The 27,893-nt window shown below is 42.6% G+C and overlaps 2 protein-coding genes across 2 annotated transcripts in view; both read right to left on the bottom strand.

Annotated features, from left to right (window-relative positions):
• The window catches only part of LOC142652474 (uncharacterized), a 61,917-nt gene extending 49,992 nt beyond the window's left edge, over window positions 1-11,925 (bottom strand). The window contains exons 1-2 of the mRNA XM_075828111.1: window positions 11,847-11,925; window positions 7,438-7,584 (exon numbers count right to left, since the gene is read on the bottom strand). Of these exons, the coding sequence (XP_075684226.1) occupies window positions 7,438-7,584; window positions 11,847-11,925 (226 nt within the window). The remainder of the gene's footprint in view (window positions 1-7,437; window positions 7,585-11,846) is intronic.
• Window positions 11,926-16,963: 5,038 nt separating this feature from the next.
• LOC142652473 (putative gastrointestinal growth factor xP1) lies at window positions 16,964-20,175 on the bottom strand. The gene is made up of 2 exons (XM_075828110.1): window positions 20,094-20,175; window positions 16,964-17,121 (listed from the first exon to the last, which is right to left on the bottom strand). Exons 1-2 carry the CDS (start codon window positions 20,173-20,175, stop codon window positions 16,964-16,966), a joined length of 240 nt encoding a protein of 79 aa, XP_075684225.1.
• Window positions 20,176-27,893: the final 7,718 nt, after the last annotated feature.

The following is a 27,893-nucleotide window of genomic DNA, read 5'->3' as shown; positions in this document are numbered from 1 at the left end:
AAAAACGTCTGACTGCTGTGCTTGCCAACAAGGGTTTTGCCACCAAGTATTAAGTCTTGTTTGCCAAAGGGATCAAATACTTATTTCTCTGTGCACAATGCAAATATATATATATAATTTTGACAATGTGATTTTTTGTTTTTTTTTATATATAATCTATCTCTCACTGGTAAAATTAACCTAGCCTAAAAATTCTAGACTGTTCATGTCTTTGACAGTGGGCAAACTTACAAAATCAGCAAGGGATCAAATACTTATTTCCTTCACTGTATAAATATATATATATATACACACACACACACACACGTGTATTTACATATTTCTAAGTATATTTATTAGAAGTGGAAAGCACAAACCGTGTATCTAGGTCTCTGTTTCCGTTTAGTATTGATTACATAAGTATATGAACTCTGACCTCCGACCTCTGAGCCTCCTTCTGAAGCTCGAGGCAGTTATAAAAGTACTGATTAGGATTGAGTTTTGTCATTGTGTTTTTAGCCTGAGGAAGAAACCGTCATCTTGAAACGCGTAACTATTTTACTTGTTTTCTAAAAATACTGAGTAAACCTTTAAAGTTTATACAACTTGGCCACGGACTTCCCATCTTTGACCATCCAATTGTGCAAAATGGAAGTGTAAGGATCATATAAAGCACTCTACAGAGGAACAGCGCCAATAAGGGGGAATTTTCTTTATCTTTCACCATAACGCCTACGGAACCCCTGTGGATCTCCGTACGAACCCTGGGCTGCTGTACCCTATACCATATAGATGCATCAGGACGTTGTTCTCCGAGCACAACATTTCCAGGTGAGCACAACTTGATCACCCCCAGCACTACCTCTCCAAAGTTCTTTGGGAGGATGCACTATGTGCCCCGTGTATTTTTTGTCTTCCCCTCAAAAGAGTACTATCTTCGGCAGCCCCGTAGAGTATGCGCACTACTGCACAATTCCTATCGGGCTCCCAGGAACGGCAAAGCAAGCCCTTCTCGTGATCGTTGTGTGTCCCAGTGGTCGGACCCCATCAATCAGATATTTCTTACCTATTCTGTGGATAGGTGATAAACATTGAGTATGGGAAAATCTCTTCAAGCCGTTTGCGGTTTCTATATCACTCTAGCAGGTGGAAGGGGGCGCGGCGCTGTCTCCCTTCCCCTGCTTATGTTTCTAAAGCTCCCGGGCCCGGCGACTCTGCAGTTGCCTTTCCACCCGGGCGCTCCTTCTCTGCTCAGTGGCATAACTACCACTTCTAGCGGTGCCACCAGGCATGAGAGCGCCCATGCCGCCTGCCGGGACAGGCCACCCCATGCCCGGTGGCGCCGCTATGACTGTTACAGCAGTAGCGACTCTACATTCAATAATAGTATGTGCATTCTTAGGATGCAGATACTATTGAACACTATGGCAGAGCAGGGAGGTATCTCCCTGCTCTGCCATTTACTAGTCTACTGGCCCTCCGGTCTGCTGCCTATCAGGCGCAGGGACAGGATCCCTGAGCAGGCCGGCGTGATGATGTCACTGCATCACGCTGCATACGCAACAATCCCGTGGGCGTTGTGGAGCTGTTCTTTTCTTAGCGGGATCGGGGCCTCTGTGAGTATATATTTTTTGTTTTATTTGTTTGGGGGGCGCTGTCTACAAGGGTTAGTAGGGGGGCTGTATGACACTGTCTACAAGGGAGAGGTTGGGGCTGTATGTCACTGTCTACAAGGGGAGGTGGGGGGCTTTATGACACTATCTACAAGGAGGTGTATAGTACTGTCTACAAGGGAGAGGTGGGGGCTATATGACACTGTCTACAAGGGAGAGGTGGGGGCTGTATGACACTTTCTACAAGGGAGAGGTGGGGGCTGTATGACACTTTCTACAAGGGAGAGGTGGGGGGCTTTATGACACTATCTACAAGGGGGTGTATAGTACTGTCTACAAGTGGGAGGTGGGGGCACTATCTACAATGGGGAGGTGGGAGAGCACTGTCTACAAGGGGGAGGTGGGGGTCTCTATGGCACTATCTGCAATGAGGAGGTGGGGGACTGTATAGCACTATCTACAGGGGGAGGTGGGGGTCTGCATGGCACTATCTATAGGGGGACTATTTGGCAGGATCTCCAGGGGGCACTATCTACAAGGGGGGGGGGGGGCTGTGTGTGGCACCCAGGGGAGGGAAGGGAGGACATTATACTGTGTGGGAGCTACTATTGGGACATTTTACTGTGTAGGGGCACTACAGGGGGCATTATACTGTGTGGGCAGACTTAGAGGAGACTATACTATGTCCTTAAAAGGGTTGTAATATATTATATTATTAAATATTATTATTATACTTTATGGACACTAAAGGGGCATTATACTGTGTGGTGGACAATATACAGTGTTGGTGGCACTAAAAAGGGCATTATACTGTGGGGGGACATTATACTATTTCATGGGGCATTTTATGGGGGCGCTGAAAGAAAATTTTGCATGGGGCGCCATCTATCATAAGGCCGGCCCTGTCTGGAACATGAAGTGACCATATAAACAGATGCCCCTACACAGATGTTGTCCAGTGCAACAAGTGCTAAATACTGAGCTACCCTGGCATGCTTTATTGTTAGAGATCGGGGACACCAAAATCTGCTGCTGTGGGGGGCATACACCAATGATGTGAACCCCAAGTGTGAAATGGCTATCACATGACCCTTATATACGTCTACATCTTCTGCACATTGTGCTCCCTCTATAGTAACAGTATGGTTTATACATTGTAGCAGTTTGTGGCACCATGACACATATTTTCCCACCAGTAAATGTGTCAGACTCCTCCCTAGCATATCATACTGTCCATTCCATATTCATGTGGCTTCTCTGCTCCACCCAGAAAATGACATTTAGAAAACTAGATAAATACTGCCTCCTAATGGAAAACTGGGAAGTTGCAGCTTTACAAAAACGTATCCTGGTGTCATGTAGTTCTCCTTTATTTATTCCGGTTACTGGTGACCAAGATTACTATTTACGCTTTGTATATCTGGAAAGTGAAGTAAGGGAAAAAAATTATAATTATTTATATAAATTTGTGCTATAAATACATACCTCCCAAATATCAAGTATCGCAAAGAGGGACAACAATTTATTTTTTTTCATTTTAAACCATGCCTCTAATCCCGCCAAAAATCTCTGCCCATACACACCCGGCTCAGCCCACATAGTATCATGCTCCCATAGTGCCTCTCACACTGTATAATGCCAAATAGCTGCCCCTACACACTATAATGCGCTTTAGCTGCCACCATACAATATAATGCCCCGATAGCTGCCACCATACAGTATAAAGCCCCCATAGATACAGCATAAATCTGGCATAAATGCCCCCATGCAGTATAATGCCCACACAGATGACCCATAAAGTATAGTGCCCACAAAGATGCCCCCATGCAGTGTAATACCCAAACAAATTCCCCCATACAGCATAATGCCCCACAGTTGCCCCATACAGCATACTGTCCCATACCGTATAATGCCCCCATAGCTGTCCTCATACAATATAAGGCCCACACAAATGCCTCCATACAGTATAATGCCCAAATAGCTTACCCTTATACAGTATAATGCCCCAATAGCTTCCCCTTATACAGTATGATGCCCCATAGCTGCCCCCATACAGCATAATGCCCCCATAGCTGCCCCCACACAGCCTAATGCCCCCCATAGCTGCCCCATACAGTATAATGCCCCTATAGCTGCCACCATACAGTATAATGCCCCCGTAGCTGCCACCATACAGTATAATGCCCCCACAGATGCCCCAAACAGCATAATGTCCCCATAGCTTCCCCCACACTGTAGTATACTATAATATATATACTTATATGCCCCCTAGCTGCCCCTATACAGTATAATGCTGCCTTAGCTGCCCCCATACAGTATAATACCCCCTTAACTGCCCCTAGTGCAAGTGTCCACGTATAAAGTGCAAGTGCCCACATAGATAGTGCTACAGTGCCAATGTATAAAGTGCTTCAATAAAGTGCCACAGTGCCCACACAGATAGTGCCACTACTCATGTAGATAGCGCTACCCCCTGTAGAAAAGCGCCTTCGGGACTGCTTCTAGGAGCGAAATTCCCAGCCAGAGCATTGGCCACGCTGTTGCCGGGGATTCGACTCCAGGAGTAGCCCCTGACATCACTGTTCATATATGGACAGTGACATCAGAGGTTCCTTCTAGGAGAGGAATCCCCGGCCAGAGCATTGACAACGCTCTGGCACGGGGTTCCCCTTCTGGAGGAGCCACTGATGTCATTGTTCATACATCCTCTCAATGTAAACACTGTGAACAAGTCCTAAAGCTAAAATGAGTATGGGTACAGCACAGGGGATGAACTTGTAGGATTTCCAACTGTCCCATGGCAAGTGGCGCCAAAGATGTGTGACAACTACTTCTCTCATTATGTAGCTGAACTGAATGGCTGTTGAAGGGGTTGTTCCATTACAGGGGGTCCGCTGTTCAATGCTCTCCTCTATTAGCTAGAGCAGATAGTCACTGCAAAAAGTTGCTCCAGTTTTGGGAAACCCAATGCAATCAATTCAATCAATTCGTCCATTCAATTGAATGAACACCATGTAATACCACATTTCTCCAGCAGAGGCCGCTGTAGGAAAAAATGCACATCCACTCATAACAACCGATCGACCCAGGTATTTCCAATGCTGGACTTACAGCAATCAGCTGACCACCCTCTGGTCCCCACTTAGACATGGGGTTGCCCAGTTGCTCAGGGTAGATTGCTGTCGGCCCTAAAACTCAATCTATAGAGATCGTCTGTGTATATCCAGCAATAGAAATCTAAAATAACCAACAAAACAGAAAAACCAAAAAAATTACAGGATCTTTAATGCATCAGTAATATTAGTCGATTTATTAGATCATTGAATGTTTTTGATAAGGAATCTTTTAAGGTGCTCATTATTGTAGCAGGTTGATTGTAAGCAGATCTTCAGGGCAGTGACATCATATCTGGTTCTCTGTGGTTTGTTCGGCCATTGTGTCCCATTAGTGGGATTATTTTCCATGTTGTATGTCCAGGGTCCTCTATAAGATCAGTATGGTGGGGTGACCTATGAATAGGGCGTCTTCATGCAATGTAGAGTGGCGATTCAGCTCGGGTAGACCAAAAAGTGCAAGCAAATGAAGGGAAGACTTACGGAAGGCGACGATCAAATCTAGACGGTGCATTCTGGAAAGAAGGTGAAACACATTTATATTCGTTGTAACAAGACAACCGTTTTATACCTATTATTAGGGTATGTTCACACAGGGTAGACACGCTGAGTAAAATCACATAGCGGATTCGCCCCGGGCGCCGCAGGGAATTCCGGATGAAAAACGGCACGAAATTGTGTTGCGTTTTTTCAGCCGGAATGTCCGCTGCAGAAAACTGCACATAAAAAAAAAAAAGTTTCTATTCTTATGTAGCCATGGCGTAGCGTGCCTCTGCCGTCCTGCAGGCCGGCCTCCTGGGATGACGGTTCATACGATGGGACCGATGCAGCCCATCATGGGGGATGAAACATCATTCCAGGAGGCCGGCCTGGACGAAGAAGCACAGAATTCTGGGTAAGTATAATTTATAAAGTTTGATTGTTGCAGTGGAATCGCTTTTCCGCCGCAAAAATCGCAACACCTGCTATTTGTTGTTGGTTTTTCCACCCCTTTGAATTCAACAAAAAAGCAGTGATTACGAAAATACAAGTGACGAGCTGCGGATAAAAAAAACGCACCGCAGGTCAATTTCTAAACGTTTTATCCGCTCATCATTTATGCAGCGTGTGGATGAGATTTCTTCAAATCCCATCCGCTCTGCTGCTACTGTATTATGCTGCGGATTTTACCGCAACAAAATCCGTTAAAGATCATCCACAGTATTTACGCTACGTGTAAAATATCCCTTAAAGGAATTTATCTTCAGAAAATGACATTATTTGAATCAGGTTTTTATTTTAAACATGTCGAGGCAGATTAACTAATACTGTGTAAGATTTAGGCCGTGTAAACTTAGACAAGGCAGTCAGAAGATGCGCCAAATTGATCAAAGTAACGCACGCTTATGATACATTTGGCGCGTATTGCTGAATATATTACACACTTTTCTCCTCTTTATATCAACTCTTGGTGTACGCTAGATTTTTTTCTCTAAAAATGTTAGGTCAATTTTGTCATATGATAAGCCACACCCCTTTATGCTAGACTACACCCCTTAGCCACTAAGCCACACCCACTTGTTATTGTAAAAAAAAAAAAAAAAAAAAAAAAAAATAAGAAAAAAAATTGTCTAAAACAGTTAATAAATGTGGCGCATTTCATATACGCCAGAATTATCGCGCATTTTGAATAGTAAATCTGCCCCAATATTTTTGCTTTTTGGTGTTTTTTTGTTAGACTATCCATATAAAGAAAATATTGAAATATTGAAGTTCTCACACTGGCCCCTAGAGCAGTTACTATAGGTTGATACTTCCGGTTTTTTTTGTAGCTAATATGTCAGCTTTACTGTGTAGACTGGGACAGAATGATCAGAGTCAGTACATTATTATGACAGGGTGGGGGATTAACCCCTTAAGGACGCAGCCTTGTTTTGGCCTTAATGACAGGTCTGTTGTACTGCTGGAGGCCTAGATGAGGCAGGATAGTAACACTATGCACTATATACACAGATAACGCCGTCACTCCCTGGTCACTGGGGGGAACAAACACATTACTTCTATTCTACAGACATCTGATGAATAAAACTAAAATTACATGAGAGCAAAATATATTAAAATAATCACCAGTAATTATGTCCATAAATGACATGGGGAAACATGGCAGCAAATATTCAATGCAGCGCCACCTCAGGAAAAATTTAAGTATTACACAGTTCTCATTAAACTCAATGGACTGTCTATGTAATGCACAGACGTGCCGGGTCCTCCAGAGAGAAAAATAGTCCTTCTAGTCACCCTCCTCTCTCGCTAAGTGGAGGATACAAACGAGGGACCCCCGACTATTATCTCAGATTTCCCTAATTAGGTATTTTGATAATGGGTTTCCTAAACCAGACAACCCCTTTAAGCTTCACTTTTCTTGTAGTGATCGTGAGTTACATGATGTTTTCTTCTCCATTCCAGTTTGAAGCCAAATTCAGAATTCTGCTGGTTTCATGTTACTAAAGAGCAGTGCATTGTGGGAGATTAGATGGCCATGACACAGTTAAAACTAAACCTTGAGGTCACATGTCTGACAGAGGGGTGGAGCTAAGCTGCTGTCTGTTTCCAACAACAACCAGAAGAATTCTGAACTTAGCTCTGGATATAAAAAAAAAAAGAAAGAAAAAAAATCTGTGAAAAATCATAACGTTTTTGTAGACTGACTGAACATGTATTATATTGAAAGTGGAATAACCCTTTAAGATTACCGTCTACAGGATTAGGATGGAAGCACCAGATAACTCCAGAGACTTTAGAGTCAAAGCAGCAGCCGCGGTTAATGCAGGACGCCTTAGTGATGCCCGGATACCCGCAGTTTACTCTGGTTTTTGGATCCATTACGCACTGTCCGGCTGCTGTAAAAATTATAGAAAATACGGATTTATCATCAGATTTATGTGATGGGCGATTGGCACTTTTTTTCCCATAAAGCAACATTGAAATTGCGGTGTGATCGCAGCGATCATAAGATTTACCATGGTTTCCGGGTGATATACAACCACAACTGCCCACATATATGAACGCAGATCCCAGTTAGTGGTGAATGCGCCTCCCGGCCGTCTCATCCTGACCCCTCAGGGATCGGCCTATTTTGGGCCTTCAGGATGCAGAGATTTTCTTCATTTTTTCAGCGCCGCGTTACGAGTCATAACTTTTTTATTTGAGACCTTCTTTTTTTTTTGTAGAAAGAGTTTTAGTTTTCAATGGCACCATTTTGGGGTAGATATAAAGTATTTATTAACCTTTATTCCATTTTTTTGTGGGTGGGAAAGAAATAGTAAATCCGCCATTGTTTTTGGGGGATTTTTTTTTTACATTCACAGTAAATTATATGTTATCTTTATTCTATCTATGGTTACAAATGCAATGATACCTTATTATACATTTTTATTTAACAGTTGGTTATTTTCTTTTTCATTTTTATTCAACTTTATTTCACTTTTTTTTCCCACTAGGGGGCTTCAAGCTGCGATCAGTTGGCATAACAGCTGTATACCAATGGCAGACCTTGGTAACTCATCTGCAACCCGCAATCATATTGCTGGGGCGCTGATGGGCTGATAGAGGTACGAGTGGTTAGGCCCTGCAGCTCGTTCCATTTAAGTAGGTGAAACCCCACCAATAAACATTATTGGCCTATCCTAAGGACTAATAGACACGTGCAAACTCTAATGGTGGGGCAGCAAAGGAAGAAATGAGGGGGGCACGGAACGGGTAAGTGTCAAGCAGGAATTACAAACAGGATGGCAGTATAGATACTACTCTGAGGATGGCACTATAGATACTACTCTGAGGATGGCACTATAGATACTACTCTGAGGATGGCACTATAGATACTACTCTGAGGATGGCACTATAGATACTACTCTGAGGATGGCACTATAGATACTACTCTGAGGATGGCACTATAGATACTACTCTGAGGATGGCACTATAGATACTACTCTGAGGATGGCACTATAGATACTACTGTGAGGATGGCACTATAGATATTACTGTGAGGATGGCACTATAGATACTACTCTGAGGATGGCACTATAGATACTACTGTGAGGATGGGAAGGGGTTAATCAGGTCCCTTATTCACACTCACTGCTCTACAGAACACCAACCTCTGCTCTTCCATTACTTTACTCCGGCTGTATATTATTATTGCAGCAATATATATTCAGACCACAGATAATATGTCACAATAACAGACCCCAGACCAGACAACTGCTGCAGCCGGGCCATATAGGACTTAACGGGGTTGTTCTGGCACGGGCAACTAATGACCTATCCACAGGATAGGTCATCAGTATATGATTGTGGGGGTCCGACACCCAGACCCCGCACCAATCAACCGTTCCGACTGCCTCCGGGCACCGAATGTTATGCAGTAGTTGGAGCAGGAAGCAGTTGGCGCCGTACACTGCATAGCGGCCGTGCTGCAGAACTGCCAATCTGCTCATACTGCAGCTCGGCCGCTATTCTGTGCCCGGAGGCAGACAGTGCAGCTGATCAGTGCAGTGTCCGGGTGTCAGACCCCCACCGATCATATACTGATGACCTATGGATAGGTCAACAACCTCTTTAAGGCCTCGTTCACATCAGCGTCGGGCTTCTGTTAGAACTTTCCGTCATGGGAACCCATGAACAGAAAGCCGAACAAAAACCATAGATTCCGTTTGATTTCAATGGTAATGCTTTAGTTGCAAATGGTTTCAGTTTGTCTCCGTTCCGTAAGGTTTCCGTTTTTTTTTGCGGAAACAATAGCATAGTTGACTGTGCTATTATTTCCTCAAAAAAACCGGAAACTTTACAGAACGGAAACAAATGGAAACCAACTGCAACTAAAGCATTACCATTGAAATCAATGGTAATGCAAATGGAAACTATGGTTTCCGTTTGGCTTTTCGTTTATGAGGTTCCCCTGACAGAAATGTCTAACGGAACCCATGAACGGAAGCCTGATGCAAATGTGAACGACACCTAAGAGTAAATATGCAGCTCTCATATACAGTCTTTATCACTATATGGCCTGGCTTCACAGTATTCTTGCAAAAACATGTATTCTGACAGTGTATGATATGTGTATGACATGTTTATGACATGTGTAGGACATGTATATGATACGTGTATGATATGTTTATGATAAGTGTATGATATGTCTAAGACATTTGTATGACATGTGTATGATATGTGCATGATACGTGTATAATACATGTATGATATGTGTATGATACGTGTATGAGACATGTATGATATGTGTATGATACATGTATGATATGTGTATGACATATATATTACACGTGTATGATATGTGTATGATACGTGTATGACATGTGTATGATATGTGTATGATACGTGTATGATATGTGTATGATACGTGTATGATATGTGTATGATACGTCTAAGACATTTGTATGATATGTGTATGATATGTGTATGATACGTGTATGATACATGTATGACACGTGTATGACATGTGTATGATATGTGTATGATATGTGCATGATACGTGTATAATACATGTATGATGTGTGTATGATATATGTACGACATGTGTATGATATGTGCATGATACATGTATGATACCTGTATGAGACATGTATGATATGTGTATGATACATGTATGATATGTGTGTGATACGTGTATCATACGTGTATGACATGTGTATGATATGTGTATGATACGTGTATGATACAGGTATAATATGTGTATGATACGTGTATGATATATATATGACATTTGTATGATATGTGTATGATACATGTATAACATGTATATGACTTGTGTATGATACGTGTATGATATGTGCATGATACGTGTATGATACCTGTATGAGACATGTATGATATGTGTATGATACATGTATGATATGTGTGTGATACGTGTATGATACGTGTATGACATGTGTATGATATGTGTATGATACGTGTATGATACAGGTATAATATGTGTATGATACGTGTATGATATATATATGACATTTGTATGATATGTGTATGATACATGTATAACATGTATATGACTCGTGTATGAGACATGTATGATATGTGTATGATACATGTATGATATGTGTATGACATATATATTACACGTGTATGATATGTGTATGATACGTGTATGACATGTGTATGATATGTGTATGATACGTGTATGATATGTGTATGATACGTGTATGATATGTGTATGATACGTCTAAGACATTTGTATGATATGTGTATGATATGTGTATGATATGTGTATGACATGTGTATGATACGTGTAAGATCTGTGTATGACATGTGTATGATACGTGTATGATACGTGTATGATATGTGTATGATACGTGTATGAGACGTGTATGATACATGTATGATATGTGTATGATACGTGTAAGATCTGTGTATGACATGTGTATGATACGTGTATGATATGTGTATGATACGTGTATGATATGTGTATGATACGTGTATGACATGTGTATGATACGTGTATGATACGTGTATGACATGTGTATGATACGTGTATGATATGTGTATGATACGTGTAAGATCTGTGTATGACATGTGTATGATACGTGTATGATACGTGTATATGTGTATGATACGTGTATGATATGTGTATGATACGTGTATGACATGTGTATGATACGTGTATGATATGTGTATGATATGTGTATGATACGTGTATGATACGTGTATGATGCACACATATTACATGTGCCTCAAAGAGTCACTTTGATCTCAAAATAAAAAAATGTGTATGATATGGAAGTGTGGAGATATGGGAGTGCGACAGATTTACCATTGAAACTACTAAGAAAGAGAAGGGAAAATACCTGTAGGAACAGTTTGGTAAGCCCTACAGACATTCACCCAGCTTTCCCAGGAACAGATAAATTTGAATAGAAATTTAAAATACTTCATGCTAAAGGAAAACTTAAAACCATATATTTACTGGGGACTTTAACGCTCATTGACAAATAATATAATAAATCATCCATGTTCGGGATGCAGGTTATGCTGGGAGTTTTAGTACACCAACAATGGGCTCATTCCACTTCTATACCGGAGGTCTGAAACCCAAAGTGCCGCATCAACGTACCAACCTACTAATAATGGAACAGTCTTCACCAACGCCAAAACTTACCCACAACTTGGGCTGTACCGCTGGCAGCCAGGACCATGACGAGGGCCAGGACCCAACACAGTCTCCGATCCATTACCATCTTCTCTCTGCGCTGTAGAGGATGGACAAGGGGCTTATTTTATACCCTCGGACCTGTTGGCTACATTCCTCAAATGAGGTTTACTTAGGGAGAGGCCTTTACTTCCCCTACCCCACCCTTTATATTTTAAATCAAGTAAAATGTGACTAAGGTGAAATTCATTCTACATCCAGATAAGTGTTTTATTTTTGCAGCAATCTGAGAAAGAAAAGTGGCTAAACAATGGCAACATTGGGAGATGATTATTAAAGGGGCTCTCCACTTTGGGCAAGGTCCCTTGAAAATAAGCTGATCACAAAGCGTCCTCTTTCTGGGATCCCGAGCAGTCAGCTGTGAACTTTGGAGCAATTTGGCAGTAAGTGTTAAATTTTCCTGCAGCGCCTCCGCAGGGGAAATGAAGCATTACACAGTGTTTATTCAGATCAATGTGTTGTCTGTGTAATGCAGGACAGGTCCTCCAGAGCAAGAGACGCTCTTTATAACCACTCTCCACTCTGGCCAAGAGATGATGATCCTGAACAGAGGACCCCCCCCCCACCGCTCTATTAACTCGGAGTTCCCTAATACGGTGAATTTTCTAAACTGGATAACCCCTTTAAGACAGTTCATCTGTTAAAAGCGCTCTCTAATTCACATCAGCAGGTGCTATGGCACCCATTAAACAGTATCCCTGTTCATCTATTAGGGGTACTATCTTATTGCACAATACTGTAGGTAAATGAAGGTGCCTCGGGCAGGGCCGGCTCCAGATTTAGGCGGACAGCTAGGTGATAGAGTCACAGCGAGTCCACCTTATGTCTCAACTTTTTTTAGCCACCCAGTATACTTCACACCAATAATGCCACCAGTGCCACTAAGGGTATGCTCACATATGGTTTTTTTGCAAGATTTTTTGTGTATGTTTTTGTAAAAATTCCATAAATATATTTTCCGGTCATTTTTATCAAAAAATACTTTCAAATATCGCCACGTGTGAACATTCCCTAAGTGGGAGAGAGGCAGCCGCATAGTTTGTATTTTGACCCTTTCACTGCTGGAGTTTTAGTATTTGTTCAGGTGGCCCGAATTTTTTTTTTGTTGTTGTGTTTAATTTTTTGACCTTTTCCCCAAATTGCACCAGCCATAACTTTTTTATTTTTACGTCAATGTCACTATTTGGGGTTTTGTTTCTTGTGAGATGAGCTTTAGGTTTTTTTAGGCGCTCTTTTGCAATACACATAAGTATGATAACAAGTTTGCGTTACATTTATATTATCTTTTATTGTAAGAGAAATGCGGAACAATAGGCAATGCTGCCATTTTTTTTTATACCATTAACATATTACCATAAATAATGGGATAACTGTATTGTATGGGTTGTTTCGGTTACAGGGACACACGTGTGTCTATTAAATAAACAGCACAACATGGGCTATAACAAAGTGTAGAATAAAATGTGTTTATTGTACTTTTTTGGTGGTGTTATTTTTTTTAGAAACTTTATGAAAAAGTTTTTTTGGCCTGCTAATTATGATCTGTGAAGACAACGGATTTGCCAGAGAATTTGACAGCAATCTGAGGCTGATTCTCGAATTTCTGCAGCGTTTTTTTCCGTTTCTTCTACGAAAATCGCGTAGGGTTTTTCACATGGATTTTATCGTGAAATACGCATGTATTCTGCAACTAAATTAATGTGAAACTCTGTTGTGTGTACATGACTTTACTCTCTGAATGATTTTGGAAGCAGGAAGATTCTTTTTGGTGGCAGCGGTCGGATTGTAAGGAACAAAAACATGCGCACACACAACAAGTTTAATAGCTCAACAATATGGACAATAAACAAAAGATAAAACAAAACACGAACAGACGTGAAATCGGTTGTGAAATACGTCCGTTTTCCACGGCAATTTGCATCCGTGCAGGACCCGATTTCACAGATCCCTCATGGACTTGAGTCTATCGAGGGATCTAGGAAAACGGGCAAAAATAGGACATGTCCTATTTTTTTACGGGGCTTTCACATGGTTCGATGAAAAAACGGAATAGTCCCGTAGACGTTTTTATTTTGTACATTGATTTCAATGCAGCCATGTGACGGCTATTATAAAAATGGTCGTCACACGGCCGTTTCGTTTGTGTGAATAAGGCATTATATTGTGATATTCCGATCTCTTCCCAGGGAGTAAATACCCATCAGGAACAGCGAGGATAAATCTTTAATAATGCCCCATAATCCTGCATACATAGAAGCTGTATAGTTCTCTCTCAGCTGAATTTGTCAGTTTATCTGAACTGACGGCTCGGCTGAGAGCTTGTCCGGCAAGTTTCTGACACACAGGATCCAACTAATATCAATCACATCTAAGTTATGATGTGAGACCCACACCTATACCAAAAACGGGGTCGGTCTTGCCTGGTTCGGCAGCCGCTGGCCTCAGATTACAGTCAGGGAAAAGGGCTCTTTCCATTATTATTAATGGAAGTTATGAAAACAGCCAAGCAAGAGCTGCTCAGCTGTTTCAGTAACTCCCAGAGTAAAATGAAGAGATCCGCGAGCATGCTTGGCCCCCTCTCCATTAGTCCCTGGCTGAAATCTGCAGCCAGTGGCCACCGCATTGGCAAAACGGGACCCACATCTATCAGACATTTATGGCATATCCTGTGGAGTCTAAGATGGGAATAACCCTTGAAGCATTAAGAGAACAAGTAGCAAAAATGACATCTAGTCAAAGCAGAAATCGTAACTGATAACAGCGAGACAATAGCAGTTTCAGTATATTGTTACAAATTCCAGCAAGCTATAGCTCATCTTGTGTTTGTTAGCCGTTTCTGTGTACAAAATAACACTGAAAAATGGAGAATAGCACAAAAAATGGAAGGAGTCATACCCTTGATATATATAGTTGTCCCTATTACAGGTGTACTTATTTTTTCCCACCTGGTTGGTTTACTTTTTGGGAAAAAATTGTGATATATCTCTTGTGTATTTTTTTTGTCACCATTTATTTGTTAGTTTATAGAAGTTGTCGTACAGCTCATAATTGTTATTTGCACCCTGATAAATGAATACAAAGAATTCAAATAGGGTGTACTTTCATTTTCTCATGACTGTATGTACTCTCTTTTATTAATAATGGGTTTATAAATGATTGGTAATATGAAGCATTGTCCCTGTGCTGAAAAATGACAAAAAAAATATCTGTTGTATGCTCAGTGTCAGCTGGCAGCTGGAAAGGCGATAACTAATGGAGTTAATGAGAACCACAACTGAATACAGAGTTTATTCCAATTCTATCCAGTGTAGACAATTCTCTGTGGACTCTAGGCTCATAGATTCGACCTGCACTGATACATTGCTGCAAATAATCAGGACGGGATAGAGATTAAAGGGGTTTTCCCATCAGGGACATTTATGGCATATCCACAGGATATGCCATAAATGTCAGATAGATGCGGGTCCCACCTCTGGGACCTGCACATATCTCTAGAACGGGCCCCCTAAACCCCGTTCTACCTTTCCGTATTCCTGCTGCCACTTGTGATTTCCTACCATTTAAACCTCGATCTACCTTTCTGTGTTCCAACTGACTTCCAGCCATGTAAATAGAAAACAGCGTAGCTTGCTGAGCTAAGCTGTTTCCGTAACTCCCATAGAAGTGAATGGCAGTTACGGAAACAGTTAACTGTTCACTTCTATGGGAGTTACGGAAACAGCTTAGCTCAGCAAGCTACGCTGTTTTCTATTTACATGGCTGGAAGTCAGTTGGAACACAGAACGGTAGAAGAGGGTTTAGAGGGGCCCCCCGTTCTAGAGTTAGGTGCAGGTCCCAGAGGTGGGACCCGTTTCTATCTGACATTTATGGCATAAATTATGTGTTTAGCTCACAGAGGATTTTATTAACCAAATAAAATGATGGGGCCCATTTTGATCTTTTGCTATGGGTCCTTTCTCTTCTATATACACCACTGATCTGAGATGATAGAGTTATACAATAATGCAACAATAACGAGACGCGTCTACATTTCTAATTGCAGCTTTATTTCTTTACATAAGTGTCTGGCTGTAATACATTTAGAAAGAGGGAAAGTCTTTTATGATGGGAAATCTGATAAAGGCAGAGAAAGTTCTCAGATTGTTCCATCTATGTAGATATGAAAGATGGTGATTGTGTTTTATTGCGTTCTTCCACTGGCAGAGACCGGGTTGTTCATCAGAATCCAATTACAAGAGACATTCTGTAGAAGAAAAACAGCCATTAATAACGCGCATGAAAAGAGGGCACAGGTTATATGATCATACTCATACCAACCATGATTTCAATCCCATTCATGATACATTTCTAACCTACGCCCCCGATCCACCCATGAACGCCCACAAAACTTACCAGAAACGCCCACTTTTAGGTACATTTGCATTAGCCATGTCCCCTTTATGGTCCATTTCACAAAACCATACCACAGGACGGTTGGGAGGTATGATGCCATGTCAAAACTGAACTAGTGGGCGCAATAGGGCCCCCCATATGGACACAAGGTGGAACTCATTCACATAAGTCCTTAAAGCTCAGGATATATTTATACACTGTGTTATGTCTATGAAAGGAATTGAGGGGGCGGAGCTGAGGACTGCAGAATCAGACTACAAAGGGTTTGTCTGTAGTCTGTAACCATGGAGACACATTGGTCTGCATTAGAGCTGTGTACACAAACTGGTGGGAGATTTTTGCAAAGTAACATATTTTTTTTATTTTAGATGCATTAGAGCAACAAAAAATAGTTGCAGTTTGACATCATTTAAGGGGTTATATGAGATTAGAAAAAAAAGTTTCCTTTATTGTCAAAAACAGCGCCACTCTTTTTCATGGGCTGTGTCTGATATTGAATATCAGAAATAGCCACTGATCACTGGGTTTTTTTTTGTTTTTGTTTTTTTTTAAAAAGGACCCTTTTATTTCTAATCTCTTATAACCAATTTAGTCTGGCCATGGACTTAAAAATATACAACCTGATATTTTTCTACAAACATCGAGGTCCGTACAATTAAATAAAAAGCAATTCTTTAAATCTTACCATCATCTGGGCGAGCATAGAAGCACCAGATTGCATTTGGATCAGAAGTGTCATAGCAGCATCCCTTGTTGAAACATTCGGTTGGGGTGATGCCAGGTTCTCCACAATTTACTCTTGCAACTGGCTGAACGGAGCATTGTTCCTGAGCTGAAAAATGACAAAAAAACACATGTTTAATATGCTCAATGTCAGGTAGCAGCAAGAAAGGCTATGAGAAAGCAAGTTAATGAGAAGCAAATGGAATAAAACTAATAAACTTTATAGAATATTTGTGTTTCACTAATGTTAATACCCTAGTCATAGAATATTATAACATATACAAGTATCTGGAGAGGGCTTTACAGACCAAATGCAAGTGGCGGGGGAAGAGGGAAAAAGATGGCGTGGGCTCTGTGTGGGAAGGGATATAGGGAGGACACACAAGGTATAAGAAGCTCTGTGGGGTAATAGGGGTCAGCGGGGGACACAAAGTGGCCAAGACGGGGAGAGAAATACGGAGCTCTGTGGCAGGAAAGTAGTGGGGACACTGTTGTTCCAGTCCTGTGGGGCCCATATAGTTCTACTTGCTACATTATAGGGCCTATTTCTTTTACTTAAAGGGGTTTTCCAGCTTCTGACAACTGATGACCTATCCACCGGATAGGTCATCAGTACATGATCTCTGGGGGTCCGACACCAGGGCCCTGCACAGATCAGCTGGTCCGATGCCTCTGTGCACCGGACGTACATGCCGGGAGCAGTTGGATCCGGCCACGGAGTAGTAGCCAAGCTGCAGTACTATTCAAGTGAATAGGAGCAGACCTGCAGTTCTGCAGCACGGCCGCTATTATATGTACGGAGCCAACTGCTTCCGTCTCCGTACATAGCATTATGTGCCACAACATCCGGTGCCCGCAGGCCACCAGAGCGGCTTATCGGTGCGGGGTCCGGGTGTCGGACCCGCACCAATGAGATACTGATGACCTATCCAATGGATAGGTCATCAGTTGTCAGAAGGTGGACAACCCCTTTAAGTGAAACTATATGGGCCCCATTGTGTCGGCATGGTGGGTGGCGGTCCCCTGACTGTATCGACTGATGGCGGCCCTGTGTTTCAGCTCCCAGTCAAACCTTCGAGGACTGTCCCGACATTAAACTATCTGACAAGCAGAATCCTGAAACTATCTGTAATTTTTCAGACTAACTTCTGTTTACCCATGTGAATATACAAAGCTTTATTTATATCGCAGTAAGACAAACCGGCCGCGGTAAGAAATCCATTGATTAATTCTGTTTCTTTAAAATAGTTTACATCTCCAATTAAACAACTTCAATTTAGGAATTAGACAAAAAGGTCGGCGCAGTCACCTGACAAGTGTTTACGTACATCTGTGCGCTGACTTATCTCATACGAATCCAACGTTAAATAAACAGTTGTCCTTTAAGTTTCAGGCCTCATGTCGAATTGCTTTGTCAAATGATTAGTAAATACAATTCTTTACATGAAATTATTCCTTATCGGAAAGCAAAGGACTTAAAGGGATACTGTCACCAAGAAGAGCCCCTTTACATGAGGGAATTTTACATAAACCCTTGTATTTCTGAACTATAGGGTGCAACTGTATGTTCTAAATGGCCTTCGAGTTGACCCTCAAGGGGCTGGAAAATGGCTTGTCAAATATACCCCTCCCTTCTGTCAGACTTCTCAACCATTCAGAGTTATGATTGGCCATTCTTCCTTAAAGGCGTGGTTTACTTTGAGCTTTCGGATTGGGTATTCCCATCTAATAATGTTATGGCATATCTGTAAAATAGCAGTAGTGCTCAACCACCGTCTCTGCTTCTTCATTCTGAAGATCATTGAGGCTACCTGAAGTCGGGCCCCCATCAATCAGAACCATCACTTAGTATTGTCGGAAAACACCTTTAAGTGGCTTGTCTCATCTTTACATCCCTATTATGACTTGAAGCTTTCTCGGCGGTCATGTGAATACCCTGGGGTTTGGCTTTAGAAATAGAATCAGTTGGGATTGCCACAAAGAGCTGCTGTTGACCATACAATTCCCGGCATTTTCCCCTGACCTGTAGCATTAAATCTTGAATTGCCAACCATGTAATACATGGAAGGGCCAGAATCGCCAGAGCGAAAGGCACTCTTTGTGAGCGACTCTCCGCTCAGGCTCATAAAGGGGAGTTTCAAGTGAGACCTCTATCTATGACCTCCTGTCAAGAGGCCATTTAGTTGGCACAATCATGTCTACGATTTCATTTTTGAGAGAACTATTTGGGTATAATAGAAATCTACATATGGTCTATGCCTTATCCCGTTCTAAAGGTTGGAATGGTGATGAAAACTTAAAGGGGATGTCATCATTTGGACAATATATTTTTATTAGTGTGAGTGGTCTAGCAATCAGTCTCTGAAGGAGAACCTGGCAAAAACTGTTAAATTCTCCCACAGCACCACCACTGGTGAAATGAAGAATTACACAGTTCCCACTAAAATCATTGAACAGTAGAGGAGAAAAAACAACACAAAGCGCACATAGTGCATCAAATGATATAATAAAACAGCCACAAATGGGTGATCAGTTCTGCTGACCTGGTTGGTTGTGCTAGGAGCACAACATCCTTGAAAGCGTGTTTTAAAATATTGCTGCAGCCTGGTTTCCAATCCGGATCCAATGGGTCCAGTGGTAAATAGTCATTTGAGAAGTTTGAGGAAAATCTAGCAAATGTAATATCAGATATTGTTTTAATTACTACGCGTTGCAAGGCCGGACCGGCCTCTTCATCAGATAAAATACAATTGCTTGTTTTAAATCCTCATTACTCAAGAAGGGTTTTTACCAGTTAGCACCGCCAAGGAAAATCTGTTTCTTCCTCAAACTTCTGAAATTACCACTAAAATAATTGGACTGCCTGTATATTCGCACATATGTGACAGGTCCTCCAGAGGAGGTGCTGTTTTTTGTAGCTGGTCTCCACTCTGGCGAATAGATGAGGATCCTTCCCCCTCAATTACCTCCTAACAAAACACACGATGTAATCTTTTTTACAAATCTCAAGACCTCCTTTAAATGTAAAAATGGGGTAACACTATTTGAAGCTGGTTGAACATAATAATGTGTAGAACTTACTTAGTGCGGCCTGTCCATGTGCGGAGCTGAAGGACCCAACAATAAGGGCGATGGCAAATAAACAAAACACCTTGTAGTCCATGGCTGGTCTCCTCACTTGGTCTGGCCCGTGGAAGAAATGATTAGCGTGTAGAATGGACGAGTCTCCAGGGGGTTACTTTATATTCCTAGTTGCTGTTTGCTATCTCTTATCAGATCATGTATATTAAGGCGAGTCCCTCAAAATGCTGGGAAACACAATAGCCTCCTGTAGTTGATCTTTGTTTTGGCATGATGCAGGTCCAGGGAGTCATGAAAACCCGCATCTTATCTGGACTAAAGGTTGCCAATTTCAATATTATATTGGGTGGGAGATTCAGGTGATTCGGAGCAGCCCAAAATATGATGAAAGACCTACGTACATAGACGTGAGACTAAACGGACGAATTGAGTCAATATCCACTGACACAGATGAAGTAAACTTTATTGTCTCAAATATTGCTTTTTAATATAGATGTAGCACCTAATCCCAAATTGGGTTGGGACCTGAAGGCACACAAATAATTGAGGTCTTAAGGGGGAAATCCATTAAAAACAATGTTTCCTGTTGTAATTTTTCACAGATTTTTTTAATTGACGATCTATTTGTATGGCCCAATTATGTACACGCCCCTGCTTAGTGAAAGAAGACCATGCTGATGAGGGACATTGTCACATATCCATGATCTTGTCAATATCTGGCATTGTCACTCAATGTGCCAAAATAAGATCTGGTGCCTCTTGCCAAGGGGAGGAAGATGGCACCAGATGGAAGAGTTAAATTATAGATCTTTTTGTATTAAATGTCTTTTTTTTTTTTAATGATAAATTTGTGGAATTGGCCATTCAGGGGACTTTTTCTTTAAGCCTCACCTCAAATATATATCTCCTAACATCCCTGGTTTGTAAAAAGAGGCAAATGCTCCATAACAACATTCCTGCCTCTATAAGTGCCTACCATAGATGTCCCTATAATTGCCGGACGCCCTAATGAGTGCTTTTTATGGATGCCCACATAATGGCCTGCCACAAATGCCCGATAATTGATTTCCTGATGTTCTGGAGTCCTAATCCAGCCAAACATCGGTAGTCCAGGACTTAGGCTCTGCCTAACCCCAGGTTGGTTCACAGCAGTTGTCCATATGTGGTAATATTCTAGCACCTCACTAAAGTGGTTACCCGCCAAGCTTACAGCGCCATCCACGCAGGATAAAGCATAGACGAAAGTGCCTGAGGAAGGTCATGGTATTGACCGAAACGTCGCACTGTCACTGGCTATAAATAAATTATTTGTTTGGATAAATAACTCCATATTGTTGTGCATAGTACTTTTTCTCTATGTGGTAATATTGAGCGGATTATAAAATAATTGACAGATTTCTGAGTGCAGGTAATGTTAGCCAGCTGTCGTTAACAACATCTCAAAGGGGTTCCCCAATAATTTTTCTGAAAATTGGAATGACTGTCTGAAATGGGGAATGGTAAGGCTGTAGTCCTACAGGGCCGCTACCTTGTAGTTATTTTTATTTGCATATTTTAATTGCTGGGGTACCACTTTAAAGGATACCATGATAAACCCCTTTACATTGGGGTGTTATTTGCCCTATCACAGCTAAACTAGTGGGTGCAATAACACCCCCTAAATGGCTTCCATTTATTTTATTCTATTTATTTTTCTAAATTATTATTCATTATTTGTGATTTCTTAGATAGTCCTGACTCCTGCAATTCACGTCAACACAGTCTAAGTAAATGGAGGGAGTGGGCACAAGGACTACCCCAGTTCATATATTCTATCAGGGAACAGGACATTACATCATACAGGGAAGTCCTCTGCTCGGGACCTCCCACATCGAACTGATGTATGAAACTAATCCCTCCATGAATTACACGGAGAATCATTCACTTGAATGGCCGGCATGTAACGCCATATTTCCTCTGTAGCAGTGCAAATGTAGAGCCAAACGTGGCTTCCCCTGGCTGATCATTTGGAATGAAAGAATCTAGACTTGCAGTGATCAGATGATCGCCGAGTCTTCAGGGGGATACATTTTAGAAGGGTCTCTTGACACAAACTGATCACAAAATGTTCCCCCAAAATAAGACCTCTAGCGATCAGCTGTAATCTGTGGGAGAACCAAGCAGTAAGTGTTTACTTTCCCTGCAGCGCAACAACAGGTGATATTAAGCATTACACAGTCCTCACTCATATAAGTGGGTTGTCTGTGTAAGTCAGGACAGGACAGGTTGTAGAGTCTCTCCAGAGCGAGAGACACTATAACCGCTCCCCAATCTGACCAAGAAATTAAATTTCTGAACAGAGGACCCCCCTCTATTTACTCAGAATTCCCTAACAGGGTGTATGAAAATGGGTTTTCTAAACTGGACAAAAGGGAGTTGTATTTTTACATGAACACTTTGATAATCCCACTCAACCAGACCTCAGAAGTTCTGGTCCTGCCTGATGTGGTTTCAATATCCCCATCCATAGTCCTGTTATCGTTTCACAAGACACTGATGCTATAATATTACTACAACGGGGGGCAATGTTGTGGCACTTTCTAAACACTATTATGTGGAGGAATCTATGCGACAGCTGAATGCCTATGAACCAATGAATAAAGATTCTTCAGTGTCCTATAAAGGATCATTATTGGCTGTTAAGGCCAGTTCTCAGAACTGTCTCTTCTTTCCTCCGGGATACAAAAGACTTTTTGACAACCTGTTAAGGATCTGCCAGGCACAGCTTCTGTATCCACGCCCATAGGTAATCAGTCTGCACCTGCTTCTATGTCTGTGAGACTGACTCCATCTTCCACCACTCAGGATGGCAGGCTTAGGAGTGGGAGAGCCTATCACAGCCTGGCCAGACGGAGCTAGCTCCCGCCCTCTGTCTATTTATACCTGCCTTTCCTGTTCCTCCTTGCTTGTGATTCTTCTTGTTTGGTTTCCTGGCCCTGCTGCAGCTTCTAGAACTATTTGACCCTGCTTCATATTGACCCTGGCTTACTGACTACTCTCCTGCTCTGCGTTTGGTACCTCGTACACTCCTGGTTTGACTCGGCTCGTTCACCTCTCTTGTTGCTCACGGTGTTGCCGTGGGCAACTCCCCTTTTCCCTTGCTTCTGTGTACCCTTGTATGTTTGTCTGTCGTGCACTTATTGAGCGTAGGGACCGTCGCCCAGTTGTACCCCGTCGCCTAGGGCGGGTCGTTGCAAGTAGGCAGAGACTGAGTGGCGGGTAGATTAGGGCTCACTTGTCTGTTTCCTTACCCCCATCATTACACAACCCTGGAAAGATAGTTTCCAGTTGGGTTCCATTGATGTTGAGAGCCTGTATATCCGTATCCCCAAGGATAGAGGTGTGCAGGCCATCAGGCGCCGATTGGAGCTCACTAGAATCAATACTCAATTTAATAGTAGGTGGAACCATCATAAAGCAGGGATGGCGATGGGAACCAACTTTTCCTTGACCTAAAAGCTAAAATTGTTTGAATTTGCGGAATTCGTCAGCTATTTAGATCAGAATGACATACACATGATATTTACGCGTAAATTCGGAGGGCAAAATAATAAAATTTTTGGATGAGATGGTTACCTTAGTAAATGGCCATATACAAACTTACGGGTGTCAAAAACCAACAGCAACAAATGCCTGATTGTGGTATGAAAGTCACCATCCTCAGCATGTGAAGAAATCGTTACCATATGGCCAATTTTTGAGGTTAAGAAGGATCAACAGTGATAATAAAACCTTTTATGAAGAAGCAGGACAATTATGTACCCATCTATACATATGGGGTTACCCCAAAAAACAACAAGTGAGGCACTAGATAAGGCAGCTGGCCAGAACCGTATGTCACAATTGTACGGTGGTAGAAGGAACAAAAAAGACAAACTCTACTGTGACGGTAAGACTATTAGACTGATGTACAAAAGATTAAGGGAACAGGCCTGTTCATTGATTGTGGGGGAGGGTTCCCCAATATTTATTCTACATATGCGTAAACATCGTGAGGGTAACCGAAAGTAAATGCATTTTGCGGGATTGTTGTGTGTTCAACAACCTGTTGCCGGTCGTGGTAGACATAACACTTTGTACAACTAAAGTTGCACAATTGAATAAAAGGGGGTGGGATTCTGATGAATGCAAGGGCCATGAAGAAGCGTGACCACACGCGAAACGGCCATAGGCTGTGTTTTTTTTCTGCAACCCATGACCAAATGTTTGGAATAAAGCAGGATTTTTAAGTGAAGTTTTTCTGAGTGCAGTGGGATTATTTTTTCGCATCTTTACTATTATACCTCCGCTATCTCCTTCAGGGTTTCAGTTATTTGTTTATTATGTATTGTGGTTACTTGTTGAGTTATTACATTTGTGCCTTTCTACTAGCTCCTAACCTTGGTTATGTTTGATAACATACTGTATGAACCTTTATATAAACGCCCGGTGTTTTCTCACGCTCACTTTATTCTACAATTGTACCCTCTCCTCTACCTTCATCCTTACTCCTTGAGACTAAATCTTGTCCAGGTTGTTATGACCGTAGAAGTCTATATCTTTCTTGTCCCGCACCCTTTTGCCCAGAATTCAGTGACCCCTATTTTTCACTCAGTTCCTTCTTCTTCAGCCATTCTGGAGCAGATCTACTCCCGGTTTCACCCTCCGACCCTCTATGTCATTATAGCTTAATTTTCCTTCCCTTCATTTGAACCTTTCTATTTGCTCTTTCATTTACGGTCCACCCCCGTTTTTTTGTACTATCCCCCCTCCATGGGCCATTATAAATATAAATATATTATATTTTTCCCTTATAGCCATGGCTAACATCACCTTAAAAATCAATTCTCACAATTTAATTTCCCAGCTGAGACATCAAAGCCTTCTACTGTTACAAGTCACGTAAAGTTGACATTCTAAGCCTTCAGGAAACACGTTTTTCTCAAACATTCTTTCCAAAATATAATTTCCCAATTTTTTATGCTGTATCTTCGTCAGAAAAGTGTAGAGGTGTGATCAGAGCCTTCCATAAAAATCTCCTTTTTATCTGTACTTTACAACTTGCAGACCATTCTGAGAGATATCTTCTCCTTTAGGGCACCATCCATGATGTAGACGTAACCCTAGTGGTGTATTATGCTCCTAACACTTAGCAACTTCATTTTTTCGGCCATCTGTCTAAAATGATTCATGCCAACAGCAGGGGACTCCGGCTTGTACCGGAGAACTCCAATATTCTACCCTGTGTACAGTGGCGGATTAAGTAGACCATGGGCCCTGGGCTGTTACCCAAACTTGGGCCCCCCTTCCGCACCGCCGCCCTGCCGCGCCGTAACTATTTTTAACACTACCTTTTTGGGCAAGCATTAACAAATGGGTGTTATGATTCCCCTTATCACAGGGCTGTGTCCCTACATACTGACAGTATCACCTTGTGCAGGGACACATCCTCCTGACAAGGGTAATTGTCTATCAGTCCTGGACTGCAGAAAGACTTTTTGTGACATACAAGGATTTCCTATAATAAACATGTCAGGAGAGGTGACAGATTCTCTATAAATCTAGTGACTCACAGGTGACGACGTCTCAGATTCTAGTAGTTTTTTTTCTCTTTTCTTATCCATCCGGTCCAGAGTTCATGACGACTTCTCCCGGCCATGACCCATTTCTGCAGAATTTGCCACTCAGATGTCTGCGGCTCCTCACTTTTTCAACATTTCCACACCTATAAACCAAAATAAAGTTATCATGGTGCCACATACTGTACCCCTAAATATAATAGCACCAAAGACTGCGCGCCTCAATATAATAATACCATACACTGTAAAACAAAACATACACACAGCCCCCTGTACATAGTGCCACACACAGCCCCCTGTACATAGTGCCACACACAGCCCCCTGTACATAGTGCCACACACAGCCCCTGTAGATATTACACACCCCCCTATAGCTAGCACCACACACATCCCCCCCGTAGAGAGCGTTACACACAGCCCCCTATAGATAGCGCCATACAACCCTCCCCCTCTTGTAAATAGCGCCACAGAGCCCCCCCTGTAAAGAGCGCCACACATACCGCTGTGGATAGCGGCACACAGCCCCCCCTTGTATATAGTGTCACACAGCGCTCCCCTTTAGTATATAGGGCCACACAGTGCTCCCCCTTGCATATAGGGCCACTTAGCGCTCCCCCTTGTATATAGGGCCACTTAGCACTCCCCCCTTGTATATAGGGCCACATAGCGCTCCCTTGTATATAGTGCACACAGCGCTCCCCCTTTGTATATAGTGCCACACAGCGCTCCCCTCCCCCTTGTATATAGGGCCACCCAGCACTCCCCCCTTGTATATAGTGTCACGGAGAACTCCCCCCCTAATATATAGTGTCAGAGAGCACTCCCCCCTTTGTATATAGTGCCACACAGTGCTCCCCTTTGTATATAGTGCCACACAGCGCTCCCCTCCCCCTTGTATATAGTGTAACAGAGAACTCCCCCCCTTGTATATAGTGTCACAGAGCACTCCCCCCCCCTTTGTATATAGTGTCACACAGCGCTACCCTCCCCCTTGTATATTGGGCCACCCAGCACTCCCCCCTTCTATATAGTGTCACGGAGAACTCCCCCCCCCTTGTATATAGTGTCACGGAGGACTCCCCCCCCTCCCTTGAATATATGCACAGCGCTACCCCCCCACCTAAAAAGATAAATATATATTTTACTTACCTTGCTGCGTTCTCATGGCGGCTGCTCAAGCTGGACGCATGTGAAGCCTCCGGACTAGACGCATGCGCAGACCGGTGTGATGCAGTACCTCATCACGCCGGCCTGCGCAGGGAGTCTTCCCAGCGCCTGATAGGCTGCAAGCCTAATGTGGCCTGCAGCCTATAATATTTGTTTGTATCTGAGGACTCAGATACAAATGAATGTGGCTGCCGCTAGCACCGGGACCCCCTCCGGTGCTAGCGACGCCACCGGGCATGAGGGGGCCCGTGCGGTCTTGTGCGGTTCGAGCAGCCATGGGCCCCCTGGGAGCCTTGAGCCCCGGGCGACCGCCCGAACCGCCCTAATGATAATCCGCCACTGCCTGTGTAGATAAGTCTCCCCCTCCACCGGACACTAACGTTCCCCGTCTCAATCCTCTGACTTTCAATCTCTGTTACGCGGCTATGGCCTGGTGGACACTTGGAGGGAATTGAACCGGGTATCTATGGACTTCTCATTTTATTCTCACCCCTATAAATGTTTTTGTAGAAGAGATCATATATTTACCTCCCAACATTTAAGGGGGTTTTACACTGGCCAATTATTGTGCAGATGAGCGTTCATAGAACGCTCGTTGCCGATAATTGCCCTCTGTAAACACGGCAGCGATCAGCATATGAACGAGCAAACGCTGGATCATCTGCTGATCGTATAGTTTTAAAAAAGTAAACAGGGAGACGCACTATAGAACATGATGATAATGTATGAGGATGAGCGTTCGGAGTAACGACTGCACAACCACATCCATAGCTCCGTGTGACACGAGCAAACGAGCGCCGATCAACGACGTCTCGTTGATGGGCGCTTGCTGCATCAGCCAATTGTCAGCTGGTGTAAAAGGCCCTTTACTTCCTCTGATGGCCTCAGCCAAGATTGCCTCTACCCCATGATCTGACCATAGTCCATTAATACTCAACTATCATTCCCTAATTCCAGCCAAACCTAGCTACACCCGGCATCTGAATGACTGCCTTCTCACTTCCTTGGACTCATGTTAATCTGCATATAGTCCTAT

The sequence above is a fragment of the Rhinoderma darwinii genome, chromosome 5 (genome assembly GCF_050947455.1).
Source record: "Rhinoderma darwinii isolate aRhiDar2 chromosome 5, aRhiDar2.hap1, whole genome shotgun sequence".
Lineage (NCBI taxonomy): Eukaryota > Metazoa > Chordata > Amphibia > Anura > Rhinodermatidae > Rhinoderma > Rhinoderma darwinii.
This window is presented reverse-complemented; position numbering and strand designations above follow the sequence as displayed.